Genomic DNA, 22,132 nt, shown 5'->3' on the forward strand with positions numbered 1-22,132 from the left:
CTGTTACCTGAATCTATTATTCATGTGCAGAGGCCATCTGTCGACACACTTACTGTGACATGCTCATAGTCTTGACCCAGTTCAGGCGAGCTGGCGACCACCTCCCTCTGAGCGATCCACTGCTCCAACTCATCCACCTCCCTGTTGAGCTGGTACAGCCAGTACTGCTGCTCCAGACGGCTCTTCCTCTCCTCCACCAGGTCCTTCAGAGACACGTACAGACGGTCTATCTGTGACTGACGCTTGCTGATCTGTTCGCTGTGGAAGAGAGGAGGAAGAGTGTAAGGTAAGGCACAAAAAAAAAAAAAGCTAGGAGGAGTGTAGCAGTAACTGCTCCCCCAGCTCGAGAGACAGACATCGCTTCTACTTTCAGGATTAGGATTTAAACTTTCCTTTCGGATTATTTATGGATCAGGATCTCGCCATCAGTTAGTGCTTCCCCACTCTCCTTTTTCTTTCCCCACGTGGTTTTATTCCATTACTGCAAGTCATTAACGTCTACTTTTTGCTGATTGTGTCTGTCTTTTCTCTGCTTTCCTCTCACACCTCCACACGGTGGCAGCAGACGACTGCCCCCGAGCCTCCTCCTTCCTGTTATAACAGAAATCTTTCTCCCCTTCAACAGAGACGATCGTTTTAAAGTTGGTTTTCTTTCTCAGGTTTCTTTACCTCATAACACAAAGCTCTTGTTGTGAAATACTGCTATAAAAATACAACTGAAGTGAATGATGAAAAACCTTTTATAATCCAGAGATTCGGTGCTTTTCTGTATTTAAGATGTTGTGACAGAAATTTCTGTCAGATTTTGTGCATGTGTTTAACTGCTCACCAGTCTGGATGTCCCATCTCCAGCAGCTGCCGGCACTGCTGTGAAAGCAGGCCGATGGTCTCAGCGTAGTCTTCGATGGTCTGTTCTAGGACCAAATGCTTCTTCAGCAGCTGCAGCGTGCTCTGCTCATCCTGGCAGGAGGAGGAAGAACACACGAGAAATGACACTTTAATTTCAGTATACACACACAGAATAAAACTGCATGTAAAAAATCCTGCTCACATTAGAGTCCAACAAACACAGTATCACATATTCAGATGACAATCGCATATTCTGCAGAGAACTGTGTGTGTAAGACGGCTCCTGTGATTTTAAAGAGTTTTTTTTTTTTACTTCAATGATAAATATTTCAGACAAATAATTTTACCTTTCCCTTCTCCTCATTCATCATGTGCAACTCCTGCTCACTCAGCCAGGCCTCGACCTCGGCTGTATCGAAGTAGTACTGCTGGGCCTGGTACATGGCATCCAGGACCAGCTGCCTCCTCTCAGTCTCGGCCCAAAGCAGAGCCCACAGCTGGGACAGCTGGTCGTGACCTGCCCTGATGCAGTCTGCCTCAGGGCTGCGTATGGAGCCAATGATCCCCGCCCTCTCCAGGACATCATCAATTCTGCTCCTGTGGCTCTGCAGCTCCCTCTGAAGATTCTACAGCACAGGCAGAAAGAGCTATTTAGATGTTGAGAGTGTAAACGGATGGATCAGAACTCAGAGGCTGGACATTATCTTTATCACAAGTCATCAGTTATTTAGTGACTTGAGCTCTGCGTTTAAAGCTTTAGGGTGCAGGGGGTCTATCGTGAAGAGGAACGGGACCTCTGTTAAGGTTTCAGGCTAAGGCTGCAGTTTAATTAGCAGCTATTCAGGTTTTCTTACCTGGTTCTTCTTCATTAGCTGCTGCACAGCCTGCAGAGTAGAGCCGTGCTCCTGAGACATGGCCATCGGGAGGCGTTCCTGGACCCACAACTTCAACCGCAATGGTATGACGAAAAGAAATGAATATTTGTACATGTATGAATATGTGAACATGCATGTCCACACCTCATGTACAGATTAAAGAGAAGCCTGGTATATTTCACCTCAATTACAAATAGATAAAAAAGTAACAATAACAAAATTAGAACATGCAATAACACGACTCCTGTGTTTTGTGTAGTGAGTGTGAATCTGGTTGTGTTGTCAGCTCACAATCTCATCCTCCAGGTCTCGCCCAACTTGATGAACTTCCTTGGACGCCAGCAGGATGCGTCGCCTCTCCTTCAGCGGCTCGATCAAACGCACCATCCTGGCCTCCACGGCGGCCTGTCGCTCTGCAACCGTCTCCTTGACCTGCGTCTGCTGCGGGATGGAGGATGCCTGCACCTGAAGCTGCCCTACCTCCTTATACCATTCCTCCATCTGGGTCTCCAGGGTCTGAGGAGGAGGAAGAGGAGAGGGTGAGTGTAGTTACCGGGCAGAAGAATGTAACTGAGGCAGGAGAGAGGAGACAAGAGAAACTGGATGGAAGAAACATGTCATCATGTGAGAGAAGATAAAAATGACATGAGTGAGATGAAAAGAGTGTGGCAGGAAACAAAGTTTACATGATTTTAGTTTTTTTCACTTTAATGTAGTTGTTTTATTCCCTGTAATACTGATTTTATTTAACTTTTTAACTTACCACGTCAAAGTTTATAAAACATCTTTTTAAAAACTGTAATAAATTCAGTAGATTTATATGTATTAAGCAACAGATGGATAAGATGAGACTGAGGATAATCCAAAACAGCACAAGAACAGGTGGTTAACAGACATGAAGTGTAGTGAAGGTTACTGTACCCCTTGCCAGGATGGATGCTGGGTAGTGGAGTTATGATGATGTGGTAAAGCAGTGCTAATGGCGGCCTGTTAAAGGAAGCTGTAAGCGGCATGCTGTGGGAGAGGAGAGCGAGAGATGTCTGGTGAAATGATGAAGCAATGAATGGATGAATCTGTGCGTCAGCCCGGGTCGAACCTGCTGTATAAACGAGTTCCCGCCTTGCCCAAACCACCACGGCTGGAGGGCAAATTGCGAGTTACATCCCAAGATCACACGTTGACTGGCAGATGTAATGCAAGTGTGCCCAAATTTGGATTCTTTTATTGAGGTGACAGACCAAAAAAAGAAAGAAATGCATATTCATCAAACTAGTAACCCAGCTATTTAAGAAGCTCAGGCTCCAGACTTTTCTAAACACTCAGTTTTCTTTCACTCTTGGTTTTGTATGAGGGAATATCTCTAATATGGTTAACAGGTTGCTGACCCCATTTGCAGTTCCTATCCTAAAGGGAGGGGAAAGGAGCTACAACAGTTTTTCTTCAGTGACTAGATGAACAGAGGCGCTTCACCCAGGCCCAGTGTAAGATAAAGGAGGACACATGCAAAGCTTTAACCTTGATCTGATGAACGTTCAGCAATTTGTTCTCTATGCAAACTGTCATGCATGCAACAGGCATTTTTTTTTTACTAGATCTATCGACCAGTCCACAAATGTGAATAAAAATGAGTCCAGTGCTGTAACAGAGACCCGTAAACTGTCTGACTTGCACAAATCTATTTATTTGCGATGTTCCAAATATCACCTGGGTCCTGGTTCATTGACCAAGCGTTTTGGTTTCTTGGGTTTTGTTTATTATTAATGATCCTCGTGGCGATGCTTAGGTTGTTTATTTTTTGCGTACAGCTTTGCCCTGTGTCATGCCTGTGCTCAACCTGTTTTATTTTGGTAGTCTCACGTCTCTTGTTCCCAGTATTAAGCTCCAATAAATACTGATTATGATGGTGTGTCTCCACTCCACACAGGTGTCTCCACTCTGGCCAAATCGCCCTTCAGTGTATTGTATTGTATTCTATGTATTGTATTATGTACTGTGTACTGTTTGAGTCTCCTCTTGTGCTTTGTCGAGTGGTCCCTCATTGCTGTAATAATAATAATAATAATAATAAATTTTATTTATGAGCACCTTTCAAGTCACCCAAGGACACTTTACAATAGGATAAAACACTTAGTAAAACAATGGCAGAATAAGAACAATAAAATAAAGCACAAGATAAAATGAACAAACAGTGGATTCACAGTGAATATGCAGATTTGAACAGATGAGTTTTGAGTTGGGATTTAAACTGGGGGAGAGAACCAATATTTCTTATTTCAGGGGGCAGAGAATTCCACAACCTGGGAGCAGAGCAGCTGAAAGCTCTGCTTCCCATGGTGGTGAGGCGGAAGGAAGGTACAGTAAGCTGGACAGAAGAAGAAGAACGAAGTGAACGGGCAGAACAAGTGGTGGTTAACAGGTCAGAAAGGTAAGAAGGAGCGAGGTTATGAAGGGCCTTGAAGGTGAGCAGAAGAAGTTTGAAAATTATCCGGAATTTCACAGGGAGCCAGTGAAGTTCCTGAAGAACAGGGGTGATGTGCTGGTAGGAGGGGGTTCTGGTGATAATGCGAGCAGCAGAGTTCTGAACCAGTTGAAGCTTATGGAGGGATTTTTGGGGGAGACCATGCAGAAGAGAATTGCAGTAGTCAATACGGGAGGTAACAAGACTATGGACAAGAATGGACGTAGACTGGGTGGAAAGAGAAGGAAGCAATCTGTTAATGTTACGTAGATGGAAGTAGGCAGAACGGGTGAGATTATTGATGTGTGATTTATAAGAAAGTGAACTGTCTAGGATGACACCAAGGCTCTTAACCTGAGGAGAAGGGAGAACTGTGGAGTTATCGATGGTGAGTGAGAAATGGTTTGCCTTCAAAAGGTTGGATTTGGTGCCAATAAGGAGGATCTCAGTTTTATCCTCATTGAGCTTTAGAAAATTAGAGGTAAACCAGGATTTTAACTCGGATAGACATTCTGTAAGGGAAGAAGGTGGGAGGGAGGAATCAGGTTTGCAAGAGAGATATAACTGGGTGTCATCAGCAAAACAGTGAAACTGAAGATCAAATTTGCGGAAGATGGTACCTAGAGGGAGGATGTATATTATAAAGAGAAGAGGGCCTAAAACTGAGCCTTGGGGTACACCAGAGGTGACGGGGAATAGACGAGAGCGGAATGATCTTAGTTGAATAAACTGGGAACGGTCGAGGAGATATGATTGAAACCAGGCGAGGGGTGTGTCAGAGATGCTGAGAGAGGAAAGTCTGCTTAGAAGGACAGAGTGAGAAATGGTGTCAAAGGCTGAGCTCAGATCTAAAAGGACGAGAATGGTGAGAAGACCAGAGTCAGCTCCGATTAAGAGATCTGTACCCTTGTTCCATGTTCCTGAACTTCTAATATTCCTGAAATTCTAATGTTTTCTGGACATTTAAAGCCTGCTCTTTATTTTGGATTCTTCTGGACTTTAGCTTTTGCATCAACAGCATTAAAAGCTGATGCTTTGAGGCTAGTTTCTCTGTCCTGCAACTCACTTCTCACACAGCAACACATGACCAGAGTAATTTCACTTTCTTCATGGTAAACCGTGTGTGGACGTCTGCTGCAACACTGGATCTGTTTGCCTTTCTGACTTGCCTTATGAAAAAGATGTGCTACACCGTTCTTCAAATATTTAAAAATACCTGGAGTAAACAGCTACAGTGATACTAGTACTAATAAACGTAACAGGGGTCAACTGAACATTGAAACTTACTAAAGTTAGAGTATATTGTGCTTACAAATAAATAAGCACTAGCTGCATCCACTCACAGATGCCATGTTTATGAATAAGCACAGATTACTATTTTTACTCAATAAAACATCAGTTTTCCCACTACAGAGGGCTTATCTCTCACTCTGATAGAATTATACATGAACCAGATGTCTAGTGTTTAAAATTAAGATAAATGAAGATTAATTATGACCTTAATGCTAGTGTGTGCCATAAATAAATTATAACAAAATAACCAAATACGCGACAAACACAGATTGAGTCCAATAAGTCACAAACAATCAGCCTTTAACCAGGCAGAACAATCAGCATGATACTGGCAACTATATGTGAAAATATTAAAAACTTGTCACCGTCTGTATTTGTAAAATGATCTTGGGATGAGACTTGTGTTAAAGCTCACCTGGTTTGCACGAACACTGACGGCTTACGTTGTGTCCAAAAACCATCAGCGCAAATTAAAGATTAATGCTGGCGCGAACTTATGAGAAGCTGACTTTGCTAAAATGAGATGGAAAGCAAACAGAAAGCTGTGCAGGCGCAGCGAGAAATGTTGCTGTTAGTCATTTTCAAACATGAGGTTTTGTTTGAATATTAATGAGCTGAGGCCATCTCTGTGTAGCGACAATAACGTAAACAGTGATTCACTCTGAGATGGTTCAACATGCAAGGAAGCAAAGATGCAGAATTACGTTAACAGTTTAGGGCAAAACTGGGCTAAAACTACGGAAAAACTAAGAAAAAAACCCAAAACTCCCCAAAAAATCCACCCAAGAATACAGTTATATAAGGATAAACCTCAGTTAATTTGATTTTCAGTTCATTTACAGTTAAATATTTATTATTATCAGGTTAAAATTCAATAAAAGTCTAAACTCTGGAAACCAAGAACTCACTACCTGACAGATGAAACAGAAAAAGCATCTTTGTACAAAGAAATCATAACTTAAGCCACTTCAGAGGTTAGAGGAACGCATCTGTGGGTGAAATGGCTGCAGCAATGTGCCAAAAACCACTTGAATGTTACGTACATGCAGTTTTTTGAGCTGCTTGTTGACGGTGGTGAGGTCCTGTCCCTGGTCGACGTAGGCCAGTTGACCCTCGAGCTGGCCCAGTCTCTGGTCGAGGCTTTCGTAACTCTGCACCAGCAGGTCGGCCTTGTTGGCTTCAAAAAGCTGGCGGGCTTTTGCCTGAGTGGTGCTCTCCAGATCCTGCCAGCACTCCCTGATCTCCTCCAGCTTCTTCCGCACCACCGGGCTGAGCTCCGGCTTCTCCTGGATCAGTTGCTGGCCCTCCTGGATGGACAGGAAATGAGGGGGAACACAGAGGGAGACGGGGGAGAAAATTAAGACCTTTTATGTCTTAATGCGAAAGGATTATTCATTAACATACCGAAAATGTATAATTAGCCCAGAGTACACGTAGATCAGAGGCAAATGTGCAAATAGAACATTTACTACTGAAAACAAAAGGCAATTAAGCTACAAAATGACACTTCATAATCACAAAGGCATTAAAAACACACAACCTATTATGATAATAAGGCCATTATGTAGTTTAATTAACACATCAATCAGTGAATCGACATCTCTAATTAGCACCTGGGGAGTACCAACATAAACGTAAAATCTCTGAGAATATATCGTTTTCATGCAGATCACTTGGTCTGCACCGCTATGCAAATTTTATTTAAGCAAAAATCTAAAATGTTTATGGAGATTGCACTCATAAATATAAATCTAAAAGTTTATGTCAAGCGGACATTAAAATAGCTTTATGAAAGTGGGGTCGATTTCTCTATTTGTAATAAAAATAATTATTGATCTCTAATCCACTTTTCACAATAAAAGCGTGGTTGAAAATCTGTGCAGTGTAGGATATCAATGACGTTGTACATAAATAAACGAAACTATGAACCTAAAGCATTGAAAATGAAAAAGTCATTAGTATACCAATTTAGTATTCAACCACCAGAAAATTAAATAGTAACAATTTTAAATATTTTTAATAGAAATATCACACTCTTTAGCGTCTTAACTCTTAATTTCATACATTTCTAGCTGTTTCTGGGTTTTATAAGTCATTTTTGGAAGCTTTGGACAGACATTTAGAGACTGCACAATAAATTGAGAAAATACTAGTAAACAAGAAAAAATAATAATCATAATCATTACATGGAGATGTGACGTAATAACGTGTAAAAAATAATATATAAAATACAAAACATATAAAAAATGAAGCAGGTATAAATTTATAAATGTGCTTCATCGCATTTACAAGTCTTCCTGTGTTTGAATATTGATTCTGTGGAAATGTTGTGTGTGTGTGTGTGTGTGTGTGTGTGTGTGTGTGTGTGTGTGTGTGTGTGTGTGTGTGTGTGTGTGTGTGTGTGTGTGTGTGTAAAACCTCCTCCTACTAAAATACCTCATAAATTACCCCACACGTCCCTTCCCCCATCTCTCTCGCCTTTTCATATTTCTGCCCCTTTTGTACCTCATCCCATTCAGAACCATTACACACACACACACACACACACACACACACACACACACACACACACACACACACACTGTATGAATATCAATTAGATGGGGGAGGGATTTCACTGAGGAGGCGAAATGAAAAAAGTCTGGGAGCAGGTGAACATGAGGTGCTGGTTTGTGTGTTTATTAGAAAGAAAGGGACCTAAAAACATCCCCCAATATGAACAAAGAACAAAGGATTTCCTATAAACAAACATAGAAAAGCATTAAAAATCTAAGGAATTAACTGTGGGCCAAACTTCCAAAGTCCATTTTAGGAACACGGACTTTAAATTATTTGATATACACTGGAATTAAAATTCCAGCTTAACTTTGAAAAACAACAAACTGGCACTCGTAGCTTGCCAACTTGTCTTTATCAAAAAAATAAAATAAATAATACTTGGTAATGTGTGGATTACTGTGGATGACTGTGCTTTTCTTTGCATCTCAGTTCCTTGGTCAAAAGTTACGGACTGAAGCCTGCTACAAAAACTCCTCTGACCGCTATGGATAATCTCCCTCTTTATAACAACGTAATAACAAATATACAGGGGGTGAATACTTTTATAACTTATTCATTTGTATCCTTTTAGTTACATTAAAGATTACGCTTTATCTGACTAAAACTATGGCTTGCTGTGTGACACAGACCATCCACAAAGCTCTTGCTTTAGTCACGAACAGAGATGGGCAGCGTCCATCGTGCGTGGGAAGAAAACTTCTTTTTACAGCGAAAAAAACCCCTAAACTTCCAAGCAAGCACCGAGTGCGCTATGACGTAATGGGAAACTCACAGAGAAACTCGCGGATTCTTCAACTGACCGCGGCACACCTGCACCAGGGTAAACCTCCGCCTACCACAGTCCTGCTTTACAGGTGAAAATAGAGCAACAGGACCGCTAGTCTTTGACTTTATTTATTTTCTGCTGCGTTTTACTTGCATCTATTTGAAAGAGTGAGTGTAAACACAAAAAATATTTTATTTTATGTGCTGGAATGTGTAGAAAATAGGTTTAAATGTTAAACTAATTTATTCAAGTCAGAGAATGTTGCATATAATTACATTTTTGCTTGATGCATAAAGTTAAAAGATTAAAACTAATAAAACAAGTTTAAAAAAAGAGACTTTTCCATTTGATTACATTTTGTATGATGGATTATGTAGAAAAAGTAGAATTGGGCTGAAAGATCTATCGCTTTATCACCTCTTCAGGTTGTAAATCGTGTTTTTAAAAAGTAACTAAGTAACTAAGTAATTAATTACTTTTGAAAATAAGTAATCAGTAAAGTAACGGGATTACTTTTTTGGGAAAGTAATCAGTAATTAGTTACTGATTACTTTTTTCAAGTAACTTGACCAACACTGGTCACGAATTAGCTGATATGTGCATATGTGTGTTGGATGCAGCTTGCTAACATTAGCAGATAACTTTGATGAACAATATATGGTAAATCCTGCATAAAAAATTAACATGCAGTGGCTAAATTGCTAATGTTGAAGCTTCGAAATGCACAGTCCAAAACCAAAAGTTGACATCAAAATGCGTCTATTCTCAGATTATATCTAAAGTCCTTTCAGGTTCCTCCGAGGACCACAAACATGGGTGAAAACCGCACCTGTTGGAGGGCAAAATATGAGACAACCATAGCCTGTAAGGTTCATGTCCAGTTTGAATTTAAAGAATAAGTAAAAAGGGTTAATCGTAAAGATGTGAAAATGTGCAAAACTTTATTTTAGATTTGATTTTACTGTGCAACAGAAACTGAAAGGACGGACATTTTTTAAAAATATTTTTTTGAGTTGTCTGACCTATTTTTCTGAAGAAAAGGTTCAATTTTCCACCATTTGGTTCTTGGTGGGTGGTACTTTTCAGACTGCCTCGAATTTTCACCAGGATGCTAAAGTATCCTTGAGCAGTGACTCATCATCCACAGAGGACAACATCCTGTCTCACTCACTCGAGTTATCATAAAATCTGCAGACATACAGAGCTGCATCATGACTGGAAACTGGAGCCCAGTGATGAGATAAGACAGCTTCCGGTCCAGACACCGAGATAAGCAGGGCAGTTACGGGAACCTCTAGGCAACACCGAGGTGTAAATGTGAGTGAGAGTAGGTCATAAAAACATCACTCACTGAAGGTCAGCCCAAACCAACAATCTACCGAAAAATACATTTTGATGAGGTAACAGTACAAAGCTAGGTTTGATATTTGAAAGTAAAATGTATTGATGAGCCTGGATTTATGAAACAATAATCAGATTTATCTCAATGCTCTACTATTTACTGGTTGTTTGTGCAGCTGTCCATTAAAATATAAAAGTATATTTTAGATCATGCTTAGCAATAACTGCCCAAAGAAGTGCCCGGCGTTTCCCGATGGTTGCTGAGTGGCCAGACTTCCTTCTAGAACTAAGGAGGATGGAAGACAGTATACTGTAGTGCATATGGTACTCTATATCTGCCGTATACACACCATATCTGCAGCTGCTAACTTAATTGCCACTATCTGGGTACAAATGGAGAGGTGAGAAGAAAAAGAAGCAAATATCTTCACACAATCCTGCACTGTTTTTACATCAACACACACAAACACAAAGAAGGAGAAGTGGAATTGTAAGCAGACAGACCACTTTCCGATCCTTTCCACTGCTAGTGCGTTACGTCAGCGTTCATTCTTGTGTGGTGTCCCTCCGGCTGCTGGTGCGTGCCATCCTCTGCGGTGAGTGGGAGGGTTTGTGTGGGCTCGAGCAGCTTCACCCACTAGCTCAGAGCTGCTACTCCACACTACTCATACTGTGTAAACTGAGTCTGCAGTTCAGAGAGGAGCACAGTATTCCACAGCGCATACAGACAGCATCTGTAGACATCCCACGCCAAGCGGGGAAATCTGTGTGAGTCCCACCCCGTACACTGAGCTTGGAGTACCTTTACAAGATGGGTCAACTCACTGTAGAAATACTCAGCCTGTGAAATCAGTTGAATAATGTCTTGTCATTAGATCAGATTACAGATGCCAACAGGAAATAAAGCATTAACCTTTTTTGGAGATTGAGACTTCACGTTAGGATACTGTTGCACTGATGCTAACTATTACTTCTCCCTTTAAGTGAACATCCTTGCTATCAAAAATAATAATTTATTTCAGTAAATAAAATTATAAAATAGTTGTTTTTGAGGAAATATTCCATTACTGAAGGCCGATTAAAACCCCTCAGTCACAGTTAGAGTTAAATCATCTGTTACGCAGCAGCTGCCTTCAGTCTGAGTCAGAACTGTCAGGATATTTTTATTCTGAAAGGACTAAAGTCAGAAATATGTTGCTTATCGTTTTCCTCTTCTTCAGTATTTGCAGTAGTGATTATGGTGTGTCAATGTTTAGCATAGAGAGTGCAATCTCCATAAACATTATTAACAAATATAACATGCCAGCAGGGAGCGTGACAATGAATTATTTAACGTGGAACATTATTATTGTGCCGTGGGGCTTCAGACTCAAATACACAGTGGTACTGCTCCATGTGGGAGGGCCAGTTCACCAGTGACCAAAGCTGCCCATGTGCTGGAAGCTGCCACACAATGTTCATAAGTAACTCCCCTCCACAGCCCACAGTGTGTCTTTTTCACACTGAAAACAAAAAGTGGAGATAATTAGGCACTAATATAAAATACAATGACACTATCGGTTGGTTTTCCTCCTGTACTGTTCAGTTCTTTCAGGTCACCACCCACCTCTGCTCTGTTACAAAAAGGCTGAAAAAGGTGTTTAAATGGACATATTTCACTTCTCTTTCATGTCTACTCATCCATAATCTTAACTGCTTTCAAAGCTTAGGGTTGCAGGGCAGCTGGAGACCAACCCAGCTTACATCATATATAGTATATAGCATTACAAATGTTGATACTATTATTATACATACGTTTCAGATAATGAGGGTAGTGTATATACAAGTAATCCAGTCAAAGCCAAAAGCTCACTCTTCAGACTGCTCTAAAGAATTGTTTACTGCTTTTAAAAAGACAGGGGCTCCATGAGATCCACGTATATGGTAAAAATAATTATTTCAAACTAGAGATGGACCGATCCGATATTACGTATCGGTATCGGTCCGATACTGACCTAAATTACTGGATCGGATATCGGAGAGAAATAAAAAATGTAATCCGATCCATTAAATATCAAAAAAGCACCTCACAAAACTTGCGACATGGCATAACTCGGCTCATAACCGTAGCACGTTGGAGCAGTGTGCATCAGGTGATAGAGCGGCTGTGGCGTGCGAGACCTGTCGGTGGTCTGGTTCAGCATTTTGAGCCTCGCTACCAATCCGGCATTTCATCTCCGAGAAAATGATCCCAGAGAGAAGTGAAGCAAGTGTGTAAGTTCATCTCTGAATGTTTGTAAAGCATTCCAGCTTTAAGCTTAACAACCGAAATATGGAGCGACTACCTCTTCTCTCCCCCTCCCTCTCCCGCTGCTACTTCAATCATGAAACTGATTAATGATCAGCTGATCGGCTTTTCTGTCGCGAGTCCGTCTCTCTTGTTTGTTTATTGCTCACTTTGCGCCAGAAAGAGGAAACCAGCGGCTGAACAACAGCAGCACGTTTAAGCTTGATAAGCTGTTGTTAGAATTTATTTAATATTACTTTCTACTCCAGGATCTTTTTCTACGTAGCTGACGCTGGTAACTGTGCAGGGGCGGATCTAGCAAAGTTTAGCCAGGGGGGCCGATAGGGCATGAACAGGGAAAAGGGGGCACAAAGACATACTTTTCTTTCTTATTCTCATTTAAAATGTCGAGCTTTTAATGAATAATTATCTGACACCCAAAGTTTTAATCTGATGTAAAATATATAGAAGTCCATTACTGTATATAGTAATTGTTAAGTCTAATATAACCTAGTAAGCTATAGTACTTTTTCCTTTGGGAAGGTACCATCTGTGCAGTCTGCAATTCTGTTGAAGAAAGATGTTGAATCTATTTAATTATTCTTGAAAAATAATTGATTTCTGTGCATTTTTTTTTCACACTGCATCAAATTAAAGTTGATTACGTCGATTAAGCATCATGAGGTGGAGGGTGGGGGGTGGTTCCCTATTTTTTTGCTGGGAGTTTTAGAAGCCTATTAGTTAGGTTGCTTACTCTTTAAAATACCAGAATAGGGAGGATGGAGTAGGCTTAAGTTTATTAGATTGATCAGTGTTGCTGAACTATGAAATATTTTGGGTGCAGTGTATTTTTTGCATACAGGTATAACAGAATAGCTTTAGTGTTTTGTTTTGTTTTTAACTTGAGTTTGAACTTATACAAAATGCAGCAAGATGTTAAAAAAACAGTTTGAATTCATATCAGTATTGGCCGATTTCAAATTTATGATATCGGTGTCGGTCATAAAAAAGTGGTATCGTGCCATCTCTATTTCAAACTACAAGTCACTTTAAAAAGGAAAAATATTGCTTTAGATCTCTTTTTTAACCTCCTAGGACCTGGATGTCCACATGTGGACATCACATTTTGGGCTGTCTAGACCAAAATACTAAATTCTGCTCTACAGGGGCCTGATGTCCACTTACAAGGACATTATACTGTCACTATTGTATTGAAATGTTCTCATATGTGGATCTCATTTTTCTCAGAAACAAAAATCAGGTTAAAAAATAAAAAAATAAAAAAATAAAAAAAAATCACATAATTCTTTGTTTTTACATTTATCAAAATGCCATGAAAGAGTTCGGGTCTTAGGAGGTTAAAGTACTGATGATGAAAAGCACCATGTTGATGTGATTAAAGATTATTTAAATACTAAGACCCAGAAGGATGTGAGAGAATATGTAAAGTGAAGAAAAACAGGAAGTACAGTCGTGCAGGACAGACAGGGAGAGTCTGATGGAGCACTGATGCTAACAGCAACAGATCATCCTCATTCTGCTGTCTGGTGTGCGCTTCACAGCAGACATCTGCTCCCGAGCCTCCCCTCTGCCGCTCTGTTGGTCAGTGGGTCTGTCACGCTCAGGCCACTGAAGCTACCGTGTCAATATTTACATGTAAAAAAAATCTGCTCGTCCAGCCAAATGGAACTGCTTACTTCAATCCAGGTTGAAGTTTTAATGTCAACTCTTGGTCAACTCTGACATAAGGTAAGAAACCAAACACAGGGTCCAATGAAGTCTAAAGACTGAAAACATATTTATAATATTTGCTACGTGTCCACAGTCTTCAAGGAGATACAACTACAAATCAACATTACTTCTTCAAAAGAAATATCCAATGGCAGCGACCTGGGGTGATGGAAAGAATGTGATGGCTGGTATATATAATATGAAACTGAGGCACTGGTCATGTGATTTTTTGACACCTTGCACTTAAATGGAGACCTGCGTGACCGTCGCAGGGTTTCTGTAGGGTTGCACACTATGCAGAGGGTATATTTTCCTCCAAACTGTAATTGCAGACTCATTTATTCATATCAACACATGATTCCACTACTCATGCTGTTGCTCATAAGAAAAGCTGATGATAAAGGCAGCCTGCTGTGGGGTACTACATGCACTCACTCACACATGCACAAATGTCCACATACCATCCAGAAAATGCACAAATACAGAGAAAGAGGACGGCTGTTCTTCCATCTACCTTAAAAATGCCCCCATTTGTTCCTCTGTGCTGCTGTAAAAGCGTCACTTTGACTGCAGGAAAAGAAGGACTTCATCCATCTGCTGAGTGCCCTTTTGGCTCGAGAGCATTAGAAAGCCAAAAGTGCTCCAGGACTGGGCAGGCACTTAAATTGTATGAACCTAATAAGACTTTACTCAGACTTAACTTGGGTTAGCTACCTGTGTTTCTTACATCCTGTATTTTGCTAGTTAGCATTTTAGGTTTATCTTTGCAAACATCCACTTCATAAACAGGAGACGAGAGGAATTAGTAGGACGCTGTTTCAAACCGTTTTGCCTGATGAAAGTCTAACACAGAAACATTAAAAATAAATGCATTTTTTCCCATTTCAGTTACACAGCATGCAGGACTCTGTTTGCTATGTTTGTTCTCAATTAAAAATTAGCTAGCTTCAATCCTTCCTGTCTGCTGTTTTGGAGGTCTTGGAAGTCATTCAGCTACCTCTCCACAAGGTCTTTTTTCTTGTGGTCGGGTGGACTCCAGCTCCACCATGGAGGTCTACAGCAGCTGACAGGAGCCCTTATTCTGCTTTAGAGATGTGATGTGAGCTGGAGGGCTGCTCCAACCACAGAGAACAGGTTTATGTGCTGCTGCAGAGGCTGCAGAGCAGAATAACGACTGTCTCTTGTTACTTATTGCTTATAGTATAAACATGAAGTATGAGTAAGTCATTCAAGAAAACACCTTTGGCATGCACACAAAGATTCAGAGCCACAATAGAAGGATTTTAATCAGAAAATGTAAATAATTCTGATGCATTACTGCTTTCAGACATTTCATATTTGAAAACTTAATTGGACAGTTTTGCTGATTTAGGTTTACACCATCTGCTAGTTGACACAGAGCTGTCTTTGAAGGCTAGGAATATCAGGGTTGCAGTGCAGATAGTGCAGACAGACAGACCCTATGGCTTAGGAGCTCTGTAATGAGCACATAGAAAGACACCTACAACAGGTTCCCTGCAGAAATAAATAAAAAGAAGCTCCACATAGTGATTGTAGGGTCAACATCATCTATCCAGCTGGGCTCTATAATATGAAAACACCTATCTTATACTATCTTTCAGGTCTAGCACCTTCCTCAGCATTATTCTCTGTGTTCAGTTCAGTTCTGCGTGCTTTAATGGGTGCAGCATTGTCTGAACGGTGCATTTAAATATAACTGGAATTGATTGGGTGGAATAAAAATATATACTGTCAGATCTCCATCTTAGCTTAACATCTTGCTCTGAGTGCGAGGGCCTCATTGATGTTTTGCTGCACTTACCCACACACAAACCTGCCCATACTCCCTCATTCACGCACACATTCTCTTATATACTGCAGCACCACAGGTCAGAGCTTAATGCAAACTGTATACTGTATGCAACTCTATATAGTATACAGTTTGCACTCGCATACAGTTATAAGGAAAGTAAAAAGGTGCATCAATGGCCAGACAAAGTCGTATTTTTTGCACAGCTGGTAATTTGTTTATAAAACTTTTATAAAGCTGTACCGATTGCCACCGAAGCCACACAGATTGTTTTATTCTATGCATTTCAAGCATTCAAACCTAACAGGCAATTTTTAATCAATAACATGCTATCGTTACTTCCCCACACCCCCTGGACATCCTGGGGAGCATAACATAGTATGTCTTTGGACAGTTTGCACAGGAAGGTTCAAACCTAAAAACCTCTTGATATAACTGTCCGGGTTATATAACTGTGTCGCAGGCAAGACTCGGACCCAAATACAGGACATTAAGGACTTTTACCTTTAATGCTGAACTCTTCCCAGACATACAAAAACACCAATGGTAGCTGAGCGGGAGAATTCAATCCAAGAACTAGGAAACTCCAGTGAAACATGGAAGGAGGTATTATGTCTAATTGTTGAATGTTGTCATTGTGTTTCTTAAATTTGTAAGGTCTGAGTTCAATCTATAGGATCAAGACATTCCTTTGTCTCTGACCACCTCTCCAGCCACTCTGTGCTGGGGGAGGTTTTATTGCAGATACATTCTATCTAGAAGATCTGTTTCTTGTGATGTTGCTTCCTACTTTTATGATCCTTTTCGTGAGCAGGAAGTCATGCAGTGAGACACACACACACACACACACACACACACACACACACACACACACACACACACACACACACACACACACACACACACACACACACACACACAGTGCCTTGTCTTAGAACCATTGGGGGGTTTTACAGAGGGAGGTGCTTTTGCTGTGGTGTGTATTGTGTGAACTGTTTTCCCCAAAAGCAAGAGGAGGCCGTCGTCGGGGTCATTTTGCGGTAGGATTCAGAGTGCTTCCTGAGACACCGGCTGGTGCCTCCCTTGCTAGCAAGTAAAAGATGTTCGTCTTGTTTTTGTCGTTAACGAGAATAAGTTTCTAAACTAGCGGGGATGTGGAAACACAGACCCAACAGGAGGAATCACACAGGTCAATCTATATCTATACACAAGCCAGGTAACGATGGGAGAGGAAACAGGTCAGAAGACTGCTGACACTAATTGGGAAAATGAGACACAGGAAGTGAAATCTAACACAAATCACAGAACAGGGGTCAACCACCTGCCTCCAGCCCAAAGAAACTGATTCAGCCCGCCTTAACTAGAGGGCAAAACAATATAAATGGATAATGGACAACATTTCCATCCTTCTGTTCTTATTCATTGTATTCTTTTAGTCTTTTAGTGCTCATTCTGAGTGCTTAGACCAGTTTGGTCTAAGCTTTCGATACACTGCATGTCATTATCCACTTCTAACATCAACACGACAGTGAAAACACAGAAGAAAACACGAGTCCAAAAAAGCATGCAAGCGTATCGAAAGTGGTTTCTCAATCCTGTAGCCACAATTAAACTTGACTCATAGAGAGAAGTGCACAATACACAAAACAAACCCTGTTTTACTTAACAGGAGATTATAGATTTTCCTGATATTTCTGTTTTATGCTTCAAACAGTGGATGCATCATGACCGGCATCACAGTGACTCAGTGGTTATCACTGTGTAGAGCCCTTCTCTGTGGAGTTTGCATATTCTCCCTGTGCTTGTGAAGCTTTGGTCCAGTTTTGGATCATAGTTCTCCCAGATCCCACCTGCAACCCGCCTCCCCCATTTATCATTATTAATATTTATAGAGTCATTAATTTCTTTATTATTATTACTATTATTGTTATCACTACTACTAGTAGTAGTAGCAGCACTAGTGGTGGTGGTATTATAATTACTGATGATATTGGTCCTATTATATTGTTGTAATTGTTTGAATTATATGTCTTAAATATCCACATAATGCACATTCACATACATACACATAGAACTCACACATAATTTTCATTAAATATGCAATTATGTACAAATTTTTTGTTGCTGTTGTTATTAGTTTTGAGATTTTCAGCGCACATTTTGTCCTGTCATCTATTCCACAGTTTTAAAAAAAACTTTATCAGTGTACAGTTAAGAATGAGATTCAATATGCAACTTTTCTATACAATGAAATAAAGAGATATAAATGAAATGACAGAAGAGAATAAAAATATGCACTCTAAGAGAAAAACAGGGTACAGTGTGCATATAGTGCAAAAACGTTACTAAAATTGCTCAGGTTATGCAATATTACAGCTGCAGAGCAAGTCTGAAGTGTAGTTAAAACCACACTTAGTTATTTCTCCAACCATATAAAAACAGTGCTTTCTGTGTCGACCCAGGACATAGTGAGATTCTTACTTTTGAGAGTTTTGCTTCACGGTCTAACGTATTTTTTTTTACATTTTGATCTTACTTCAAAGGCTGTCAAAGCCGGAACTGCGGGTGAGATATAACACAGGCTACTATTTGACTTTTCTTTGTTTTCTGGTATTTGCAATCTATTGCAATGGTGGATGATTAGTGATTTTTTAATTTCTATTGTACTCTTGGTACATTCACCACAAACCAATCAGCTCCAGTCAGCCGTGATGTAACGTAGAGAGTGTGTGAAACTTGGTTCCAGCAGCAGACGCTCAGATTGCCATTCTTAACGAGTTAATGAGGCCAATTAACTGTCAAGGATAATAAGTGACGAGGACAGGATTCAAAAGCCCAGTGGGTTTTGGGCGAGCAACTGGGTGGGTTAAGAGGGTATTTTGACTGTGCATTCACACATCCCCCCCCCACACGCTCACGCACACACTGATAAGCACAATCTGCTGCAACTGAACCAAATCTCCACTAACAGCGAGCAGCCTCTGTTTTGGATCCATCACAGTGAAGCTACATCACAGACATTACAGAATGACTCGGCAGCTCTTTACAAACAGTACATCGTCTTAAAGCGCGCAGATGGCAGTTACATCAATTCTGACCCTGTAAATAGAAAGTCGCAGGTTTTATTTGCAGTCGGAAAGAAGAAACCTGCACTAGTAGCTCAACAAAACCATATTATTACATCTGTGCTCTTTGTTTCTGTTTAGTACACCCCTTTTGTCTTCAAGCTTTGACTTTTAATTGTCACTCAGGCCATCCATTCACAAACTTCACTACAGAGATTATAAGCCACACATATTTAGATTTGTTTATCCGGCCTGTCATCAGGAAGCCCAGTCATCCTGCAGCTACAGTACGGCTATTGATTAGACACTACATTATACATTCAGAACACTGCAAACCTCAGCTTATTAGATTTGGACCTCTATACTACACTACATTAACATCTATTGCAGCAAGCTGAATGCCAGTACACCAAGACCTTTGTGTCTTACACTGAGACTGAGCGAGAGGGAGCTTTACATATGGCTATAATGGCTCGTCCATCTCAGTCGTCTCAGATTTTCTGACATTGACAGAAAGATGGAGGAAGAGGAGACGCAAGAATGGAGTCAGTGTGATTAAGAATTAGGACGTCTTTCTCTCTCCTGAGTCATTTTGAGGAGATGCCACCTGTCAAATGTTTAGAAATGAGAAAAGATGATTGTTTAAACGCAAATGTCTGGCATCTGATTACTGATGCTTCTACACTGACTATGGACATACCGAGGAGTCATGGCAACAAACAATATCATTTGGCAAAAGTATAACCAAAGAAGACAACAAATGCATTTTTTCTTCAGAAGAAGTCATATTTTAAGTTTATATTTGGGGATTCTGGCAAAAGACAAACTCTAAATAATACTTGGAAGGTCAGATTTTTGCCAAATAAACTTTAAATCTCACTCCACCTGAAAACAGTAATTGCATCATGTGTTAACCAGCCAGATGATACCTGTCGGACTGAAAAGCAGCTGCCCACGAGCACTTCAATCCTCCCTTTGTTTATTTTTGAAAGTTAAATCAGAGTATAAATGATATAACCAGAATAAAATCACTTGTGACAGATAGTTCGGTGCCCTTTTACTACTGTTTAAACAGCTAACAATAATAACCACAACTGTAGAAATGTATACAACAGTGAGCTGTGGCATTAAAACTACAGACAGGTGGAGTAAATAACACTGATTATCTGTCAAGTTCCTGATCTATGTTTTTGATTTTTATTATCATTCTCTCTCATGTTTCTTGTATTCATGTCCTTCTGGTGTGTCTTCCATGTTTCCTCGTCCAGTTTCATTTTGTGATTTTTCCCTCCCTTGCATGACTCGTGTGGCCTCTTATTCTTGTTCCACCTGTGTCAGGTTTCCCACTTTTAAACCTTTATCAGTTTGTGTGTCTAATCAGCTTCGTGTGTATTTGTAGTCGCGTCGTTCTCCCTGTCACATTGTTGCCGTGTGTTACTTGTACTTCTGTTTTCTGGGTTTCTGTTTCGGGATCTCCTACTAACAGCAGAGGTGCAGGTGGTTCCTTTTTACTGTCCGCTCTGATCACATCACTCATCCTTAATCTGATTCATATCAGATGGGTGTTGTGAATTACTTTACATGGGATGAATTTGTTTCCTCACTCTGTGCTCTTCATCTCTTATCCAACATTTTAAAAGGATTTAAGCATCCTAAATGATGGTGGACCTCAATCGATTTTCCAGGTCACAAAGCCGCAAAGGCAGACACGAGGAAGCAGAATTAGCAGAACGTAAAGCACCCAGAGTGAGTGAGAAGGGGAGGGATGGAGGGATGACCTTCACACATGAGCTCTACGAGGAGAGGAGGGAAGATGGGGAGAAGTAAGAGGGGACTGGGCAGCAGTTGCTTGGCAACCGTCGCCAGTACAGGAAAGAGGGGACACACTTGCTCCAGTTGCTGCTGGCGGCTTGACGTCACAGCAAGCTGACGAGGCACACAGTGCTTCGTGATGATCTGCTGGGTTATCCCACGTCACCCAGTCGCACATCCAAACTGAAGGAAGATCGATACTTTAGTCTTCATCGAGGTCTTTTCACACACACACAGTCAAGTCCTGAGTTTTACAAAGATATAATCGCACGGTTTAGTGGTTAAAAACACTTCTAAACTGAAATGCATTGTGGGTGTGTTGCTAAAAGACACACAGAGCTGAGTAAACATCGTTTGACTCATAGAGTTTATTTTTAAAAGTCTTTTCGGGGCTTTTTTAGGCCTAGATTTACTGTCTAAGTGCAGCAAATTAGCAAAAAAGAAAAAAAGCGGATGGGATTGGTGAGCTTCTAACAATAAGTTAATTTATAAACACAGACTCAGCCAATTCATTTCACTAATGACCAATGCAATCTATCAGCAGCACAAATGATCAATTCAGACTTGATGAAGGAGCATCTAATCAGCCAATCAAATGATTACAGTGTAAATCCATGTTTAAACTGCGTGGACACTCAGATCAAGGCAGCTGATGGAAAATCAATATATTTATATTTTAAGGGCAAACTGTTCACTTTCAGGGAGCTGTCTGAGGTCTGAGCACGTCCTGATAACATCTCCCCCTGAAATATCAAATAAATCAAAATTCTGTGTTCTCCCATAAAAGGTTTTGAATAATCAGACCGCATCTTATCTTAAGGACCCAGCAGAGTAGTTTGCTCTCAGATGCTAGTTTAATTGTGGTTCACGTAATATTTAAAAGTAGAATGGGAGGCAGCGCCTTCAGCTTTCAGGCCAAACACCCTCTCTACTTTTAAGATTAGGCTTCAAACTTTTCTTTTCGATAAAGCATATAGTTACTGCTGGATCGGGTGACCCTGGATCCTGGGGGATTCCCATGATGCACATTTTTTCTCTGGCTCTCTTCCACAGCATGCCCCCCTCCCCTCACTGTCAGGCCCTGCCTGAGCATGGTTTTGCCGGAGGTTTCTTCCTGTTCAAAGGGAGTTTGTTCTTCCCACTGTCACTAAATGCTTGCTCAGGGGTCATTTGATTGTTAGGATTTTCTCTGTAATAGTGTAGTGTCTTCAACTTTAAATAAAATGTTCCTTGAGGTGACTATTGTTGTAATTTGGTGCTATATGAATGTATTTATTTATTTATTTGTTATTTGTACGTTTATTTTG

At 40.5% G+C, this 22,132-nt stretch overlaps 1 protein-coding gene across 1 annotated transcript in view; it reads right to left on the reverse strand.

Moving 5' to 3' along the window:
* Positions 1-22,132, reverse strand: part of sptbn4b (spectrin, beta, non-erythrocytic 4b) — a 114,030-nt gene that overhangs the window by 19,213 nt on the left and 72,685 nt on the right. The window contains exons 26-31 of the mRNA XM_080888944.1: positions 6,519-6,782; positions 2,016-2,240; positions 1,704-1,793; positions 1,197-1,475; positions 830-960; positions 54-258 (exon numbers count right to left, since the gene is read on the reverse strand). Of these exons, the coding sequence (XP_080745070.1) occupies positions 54-258; positions 830-960; positions 1,197-1,475; positions 1,704-1,793; positions 2,016-2,240; positions 6,519-6,782 (1,194 nt within the window). The remainder of the gene's footprint in view (positions 1-53; positions 259-829; positions 961-1,196; positions 1,476-1,703; positions 1,794-2,015; positions 2,241-6,518; positions 6,783-22,132) is intronic.

The sequence above is a fragment of the Rhamphochromis sp. 'chilingali' genome (genome assembly GCF_963969265.1).
Source record: "Rhamphochromis sp. 'chilingali' genome assembly, chromosome: 8".
NCBI lineage: Eukaryota > Metazoa > Chordata > Actinopteri > Cichliformes > Cichlidae > Rhamphochromis > Rhamphochromis sp. 'chilingali'.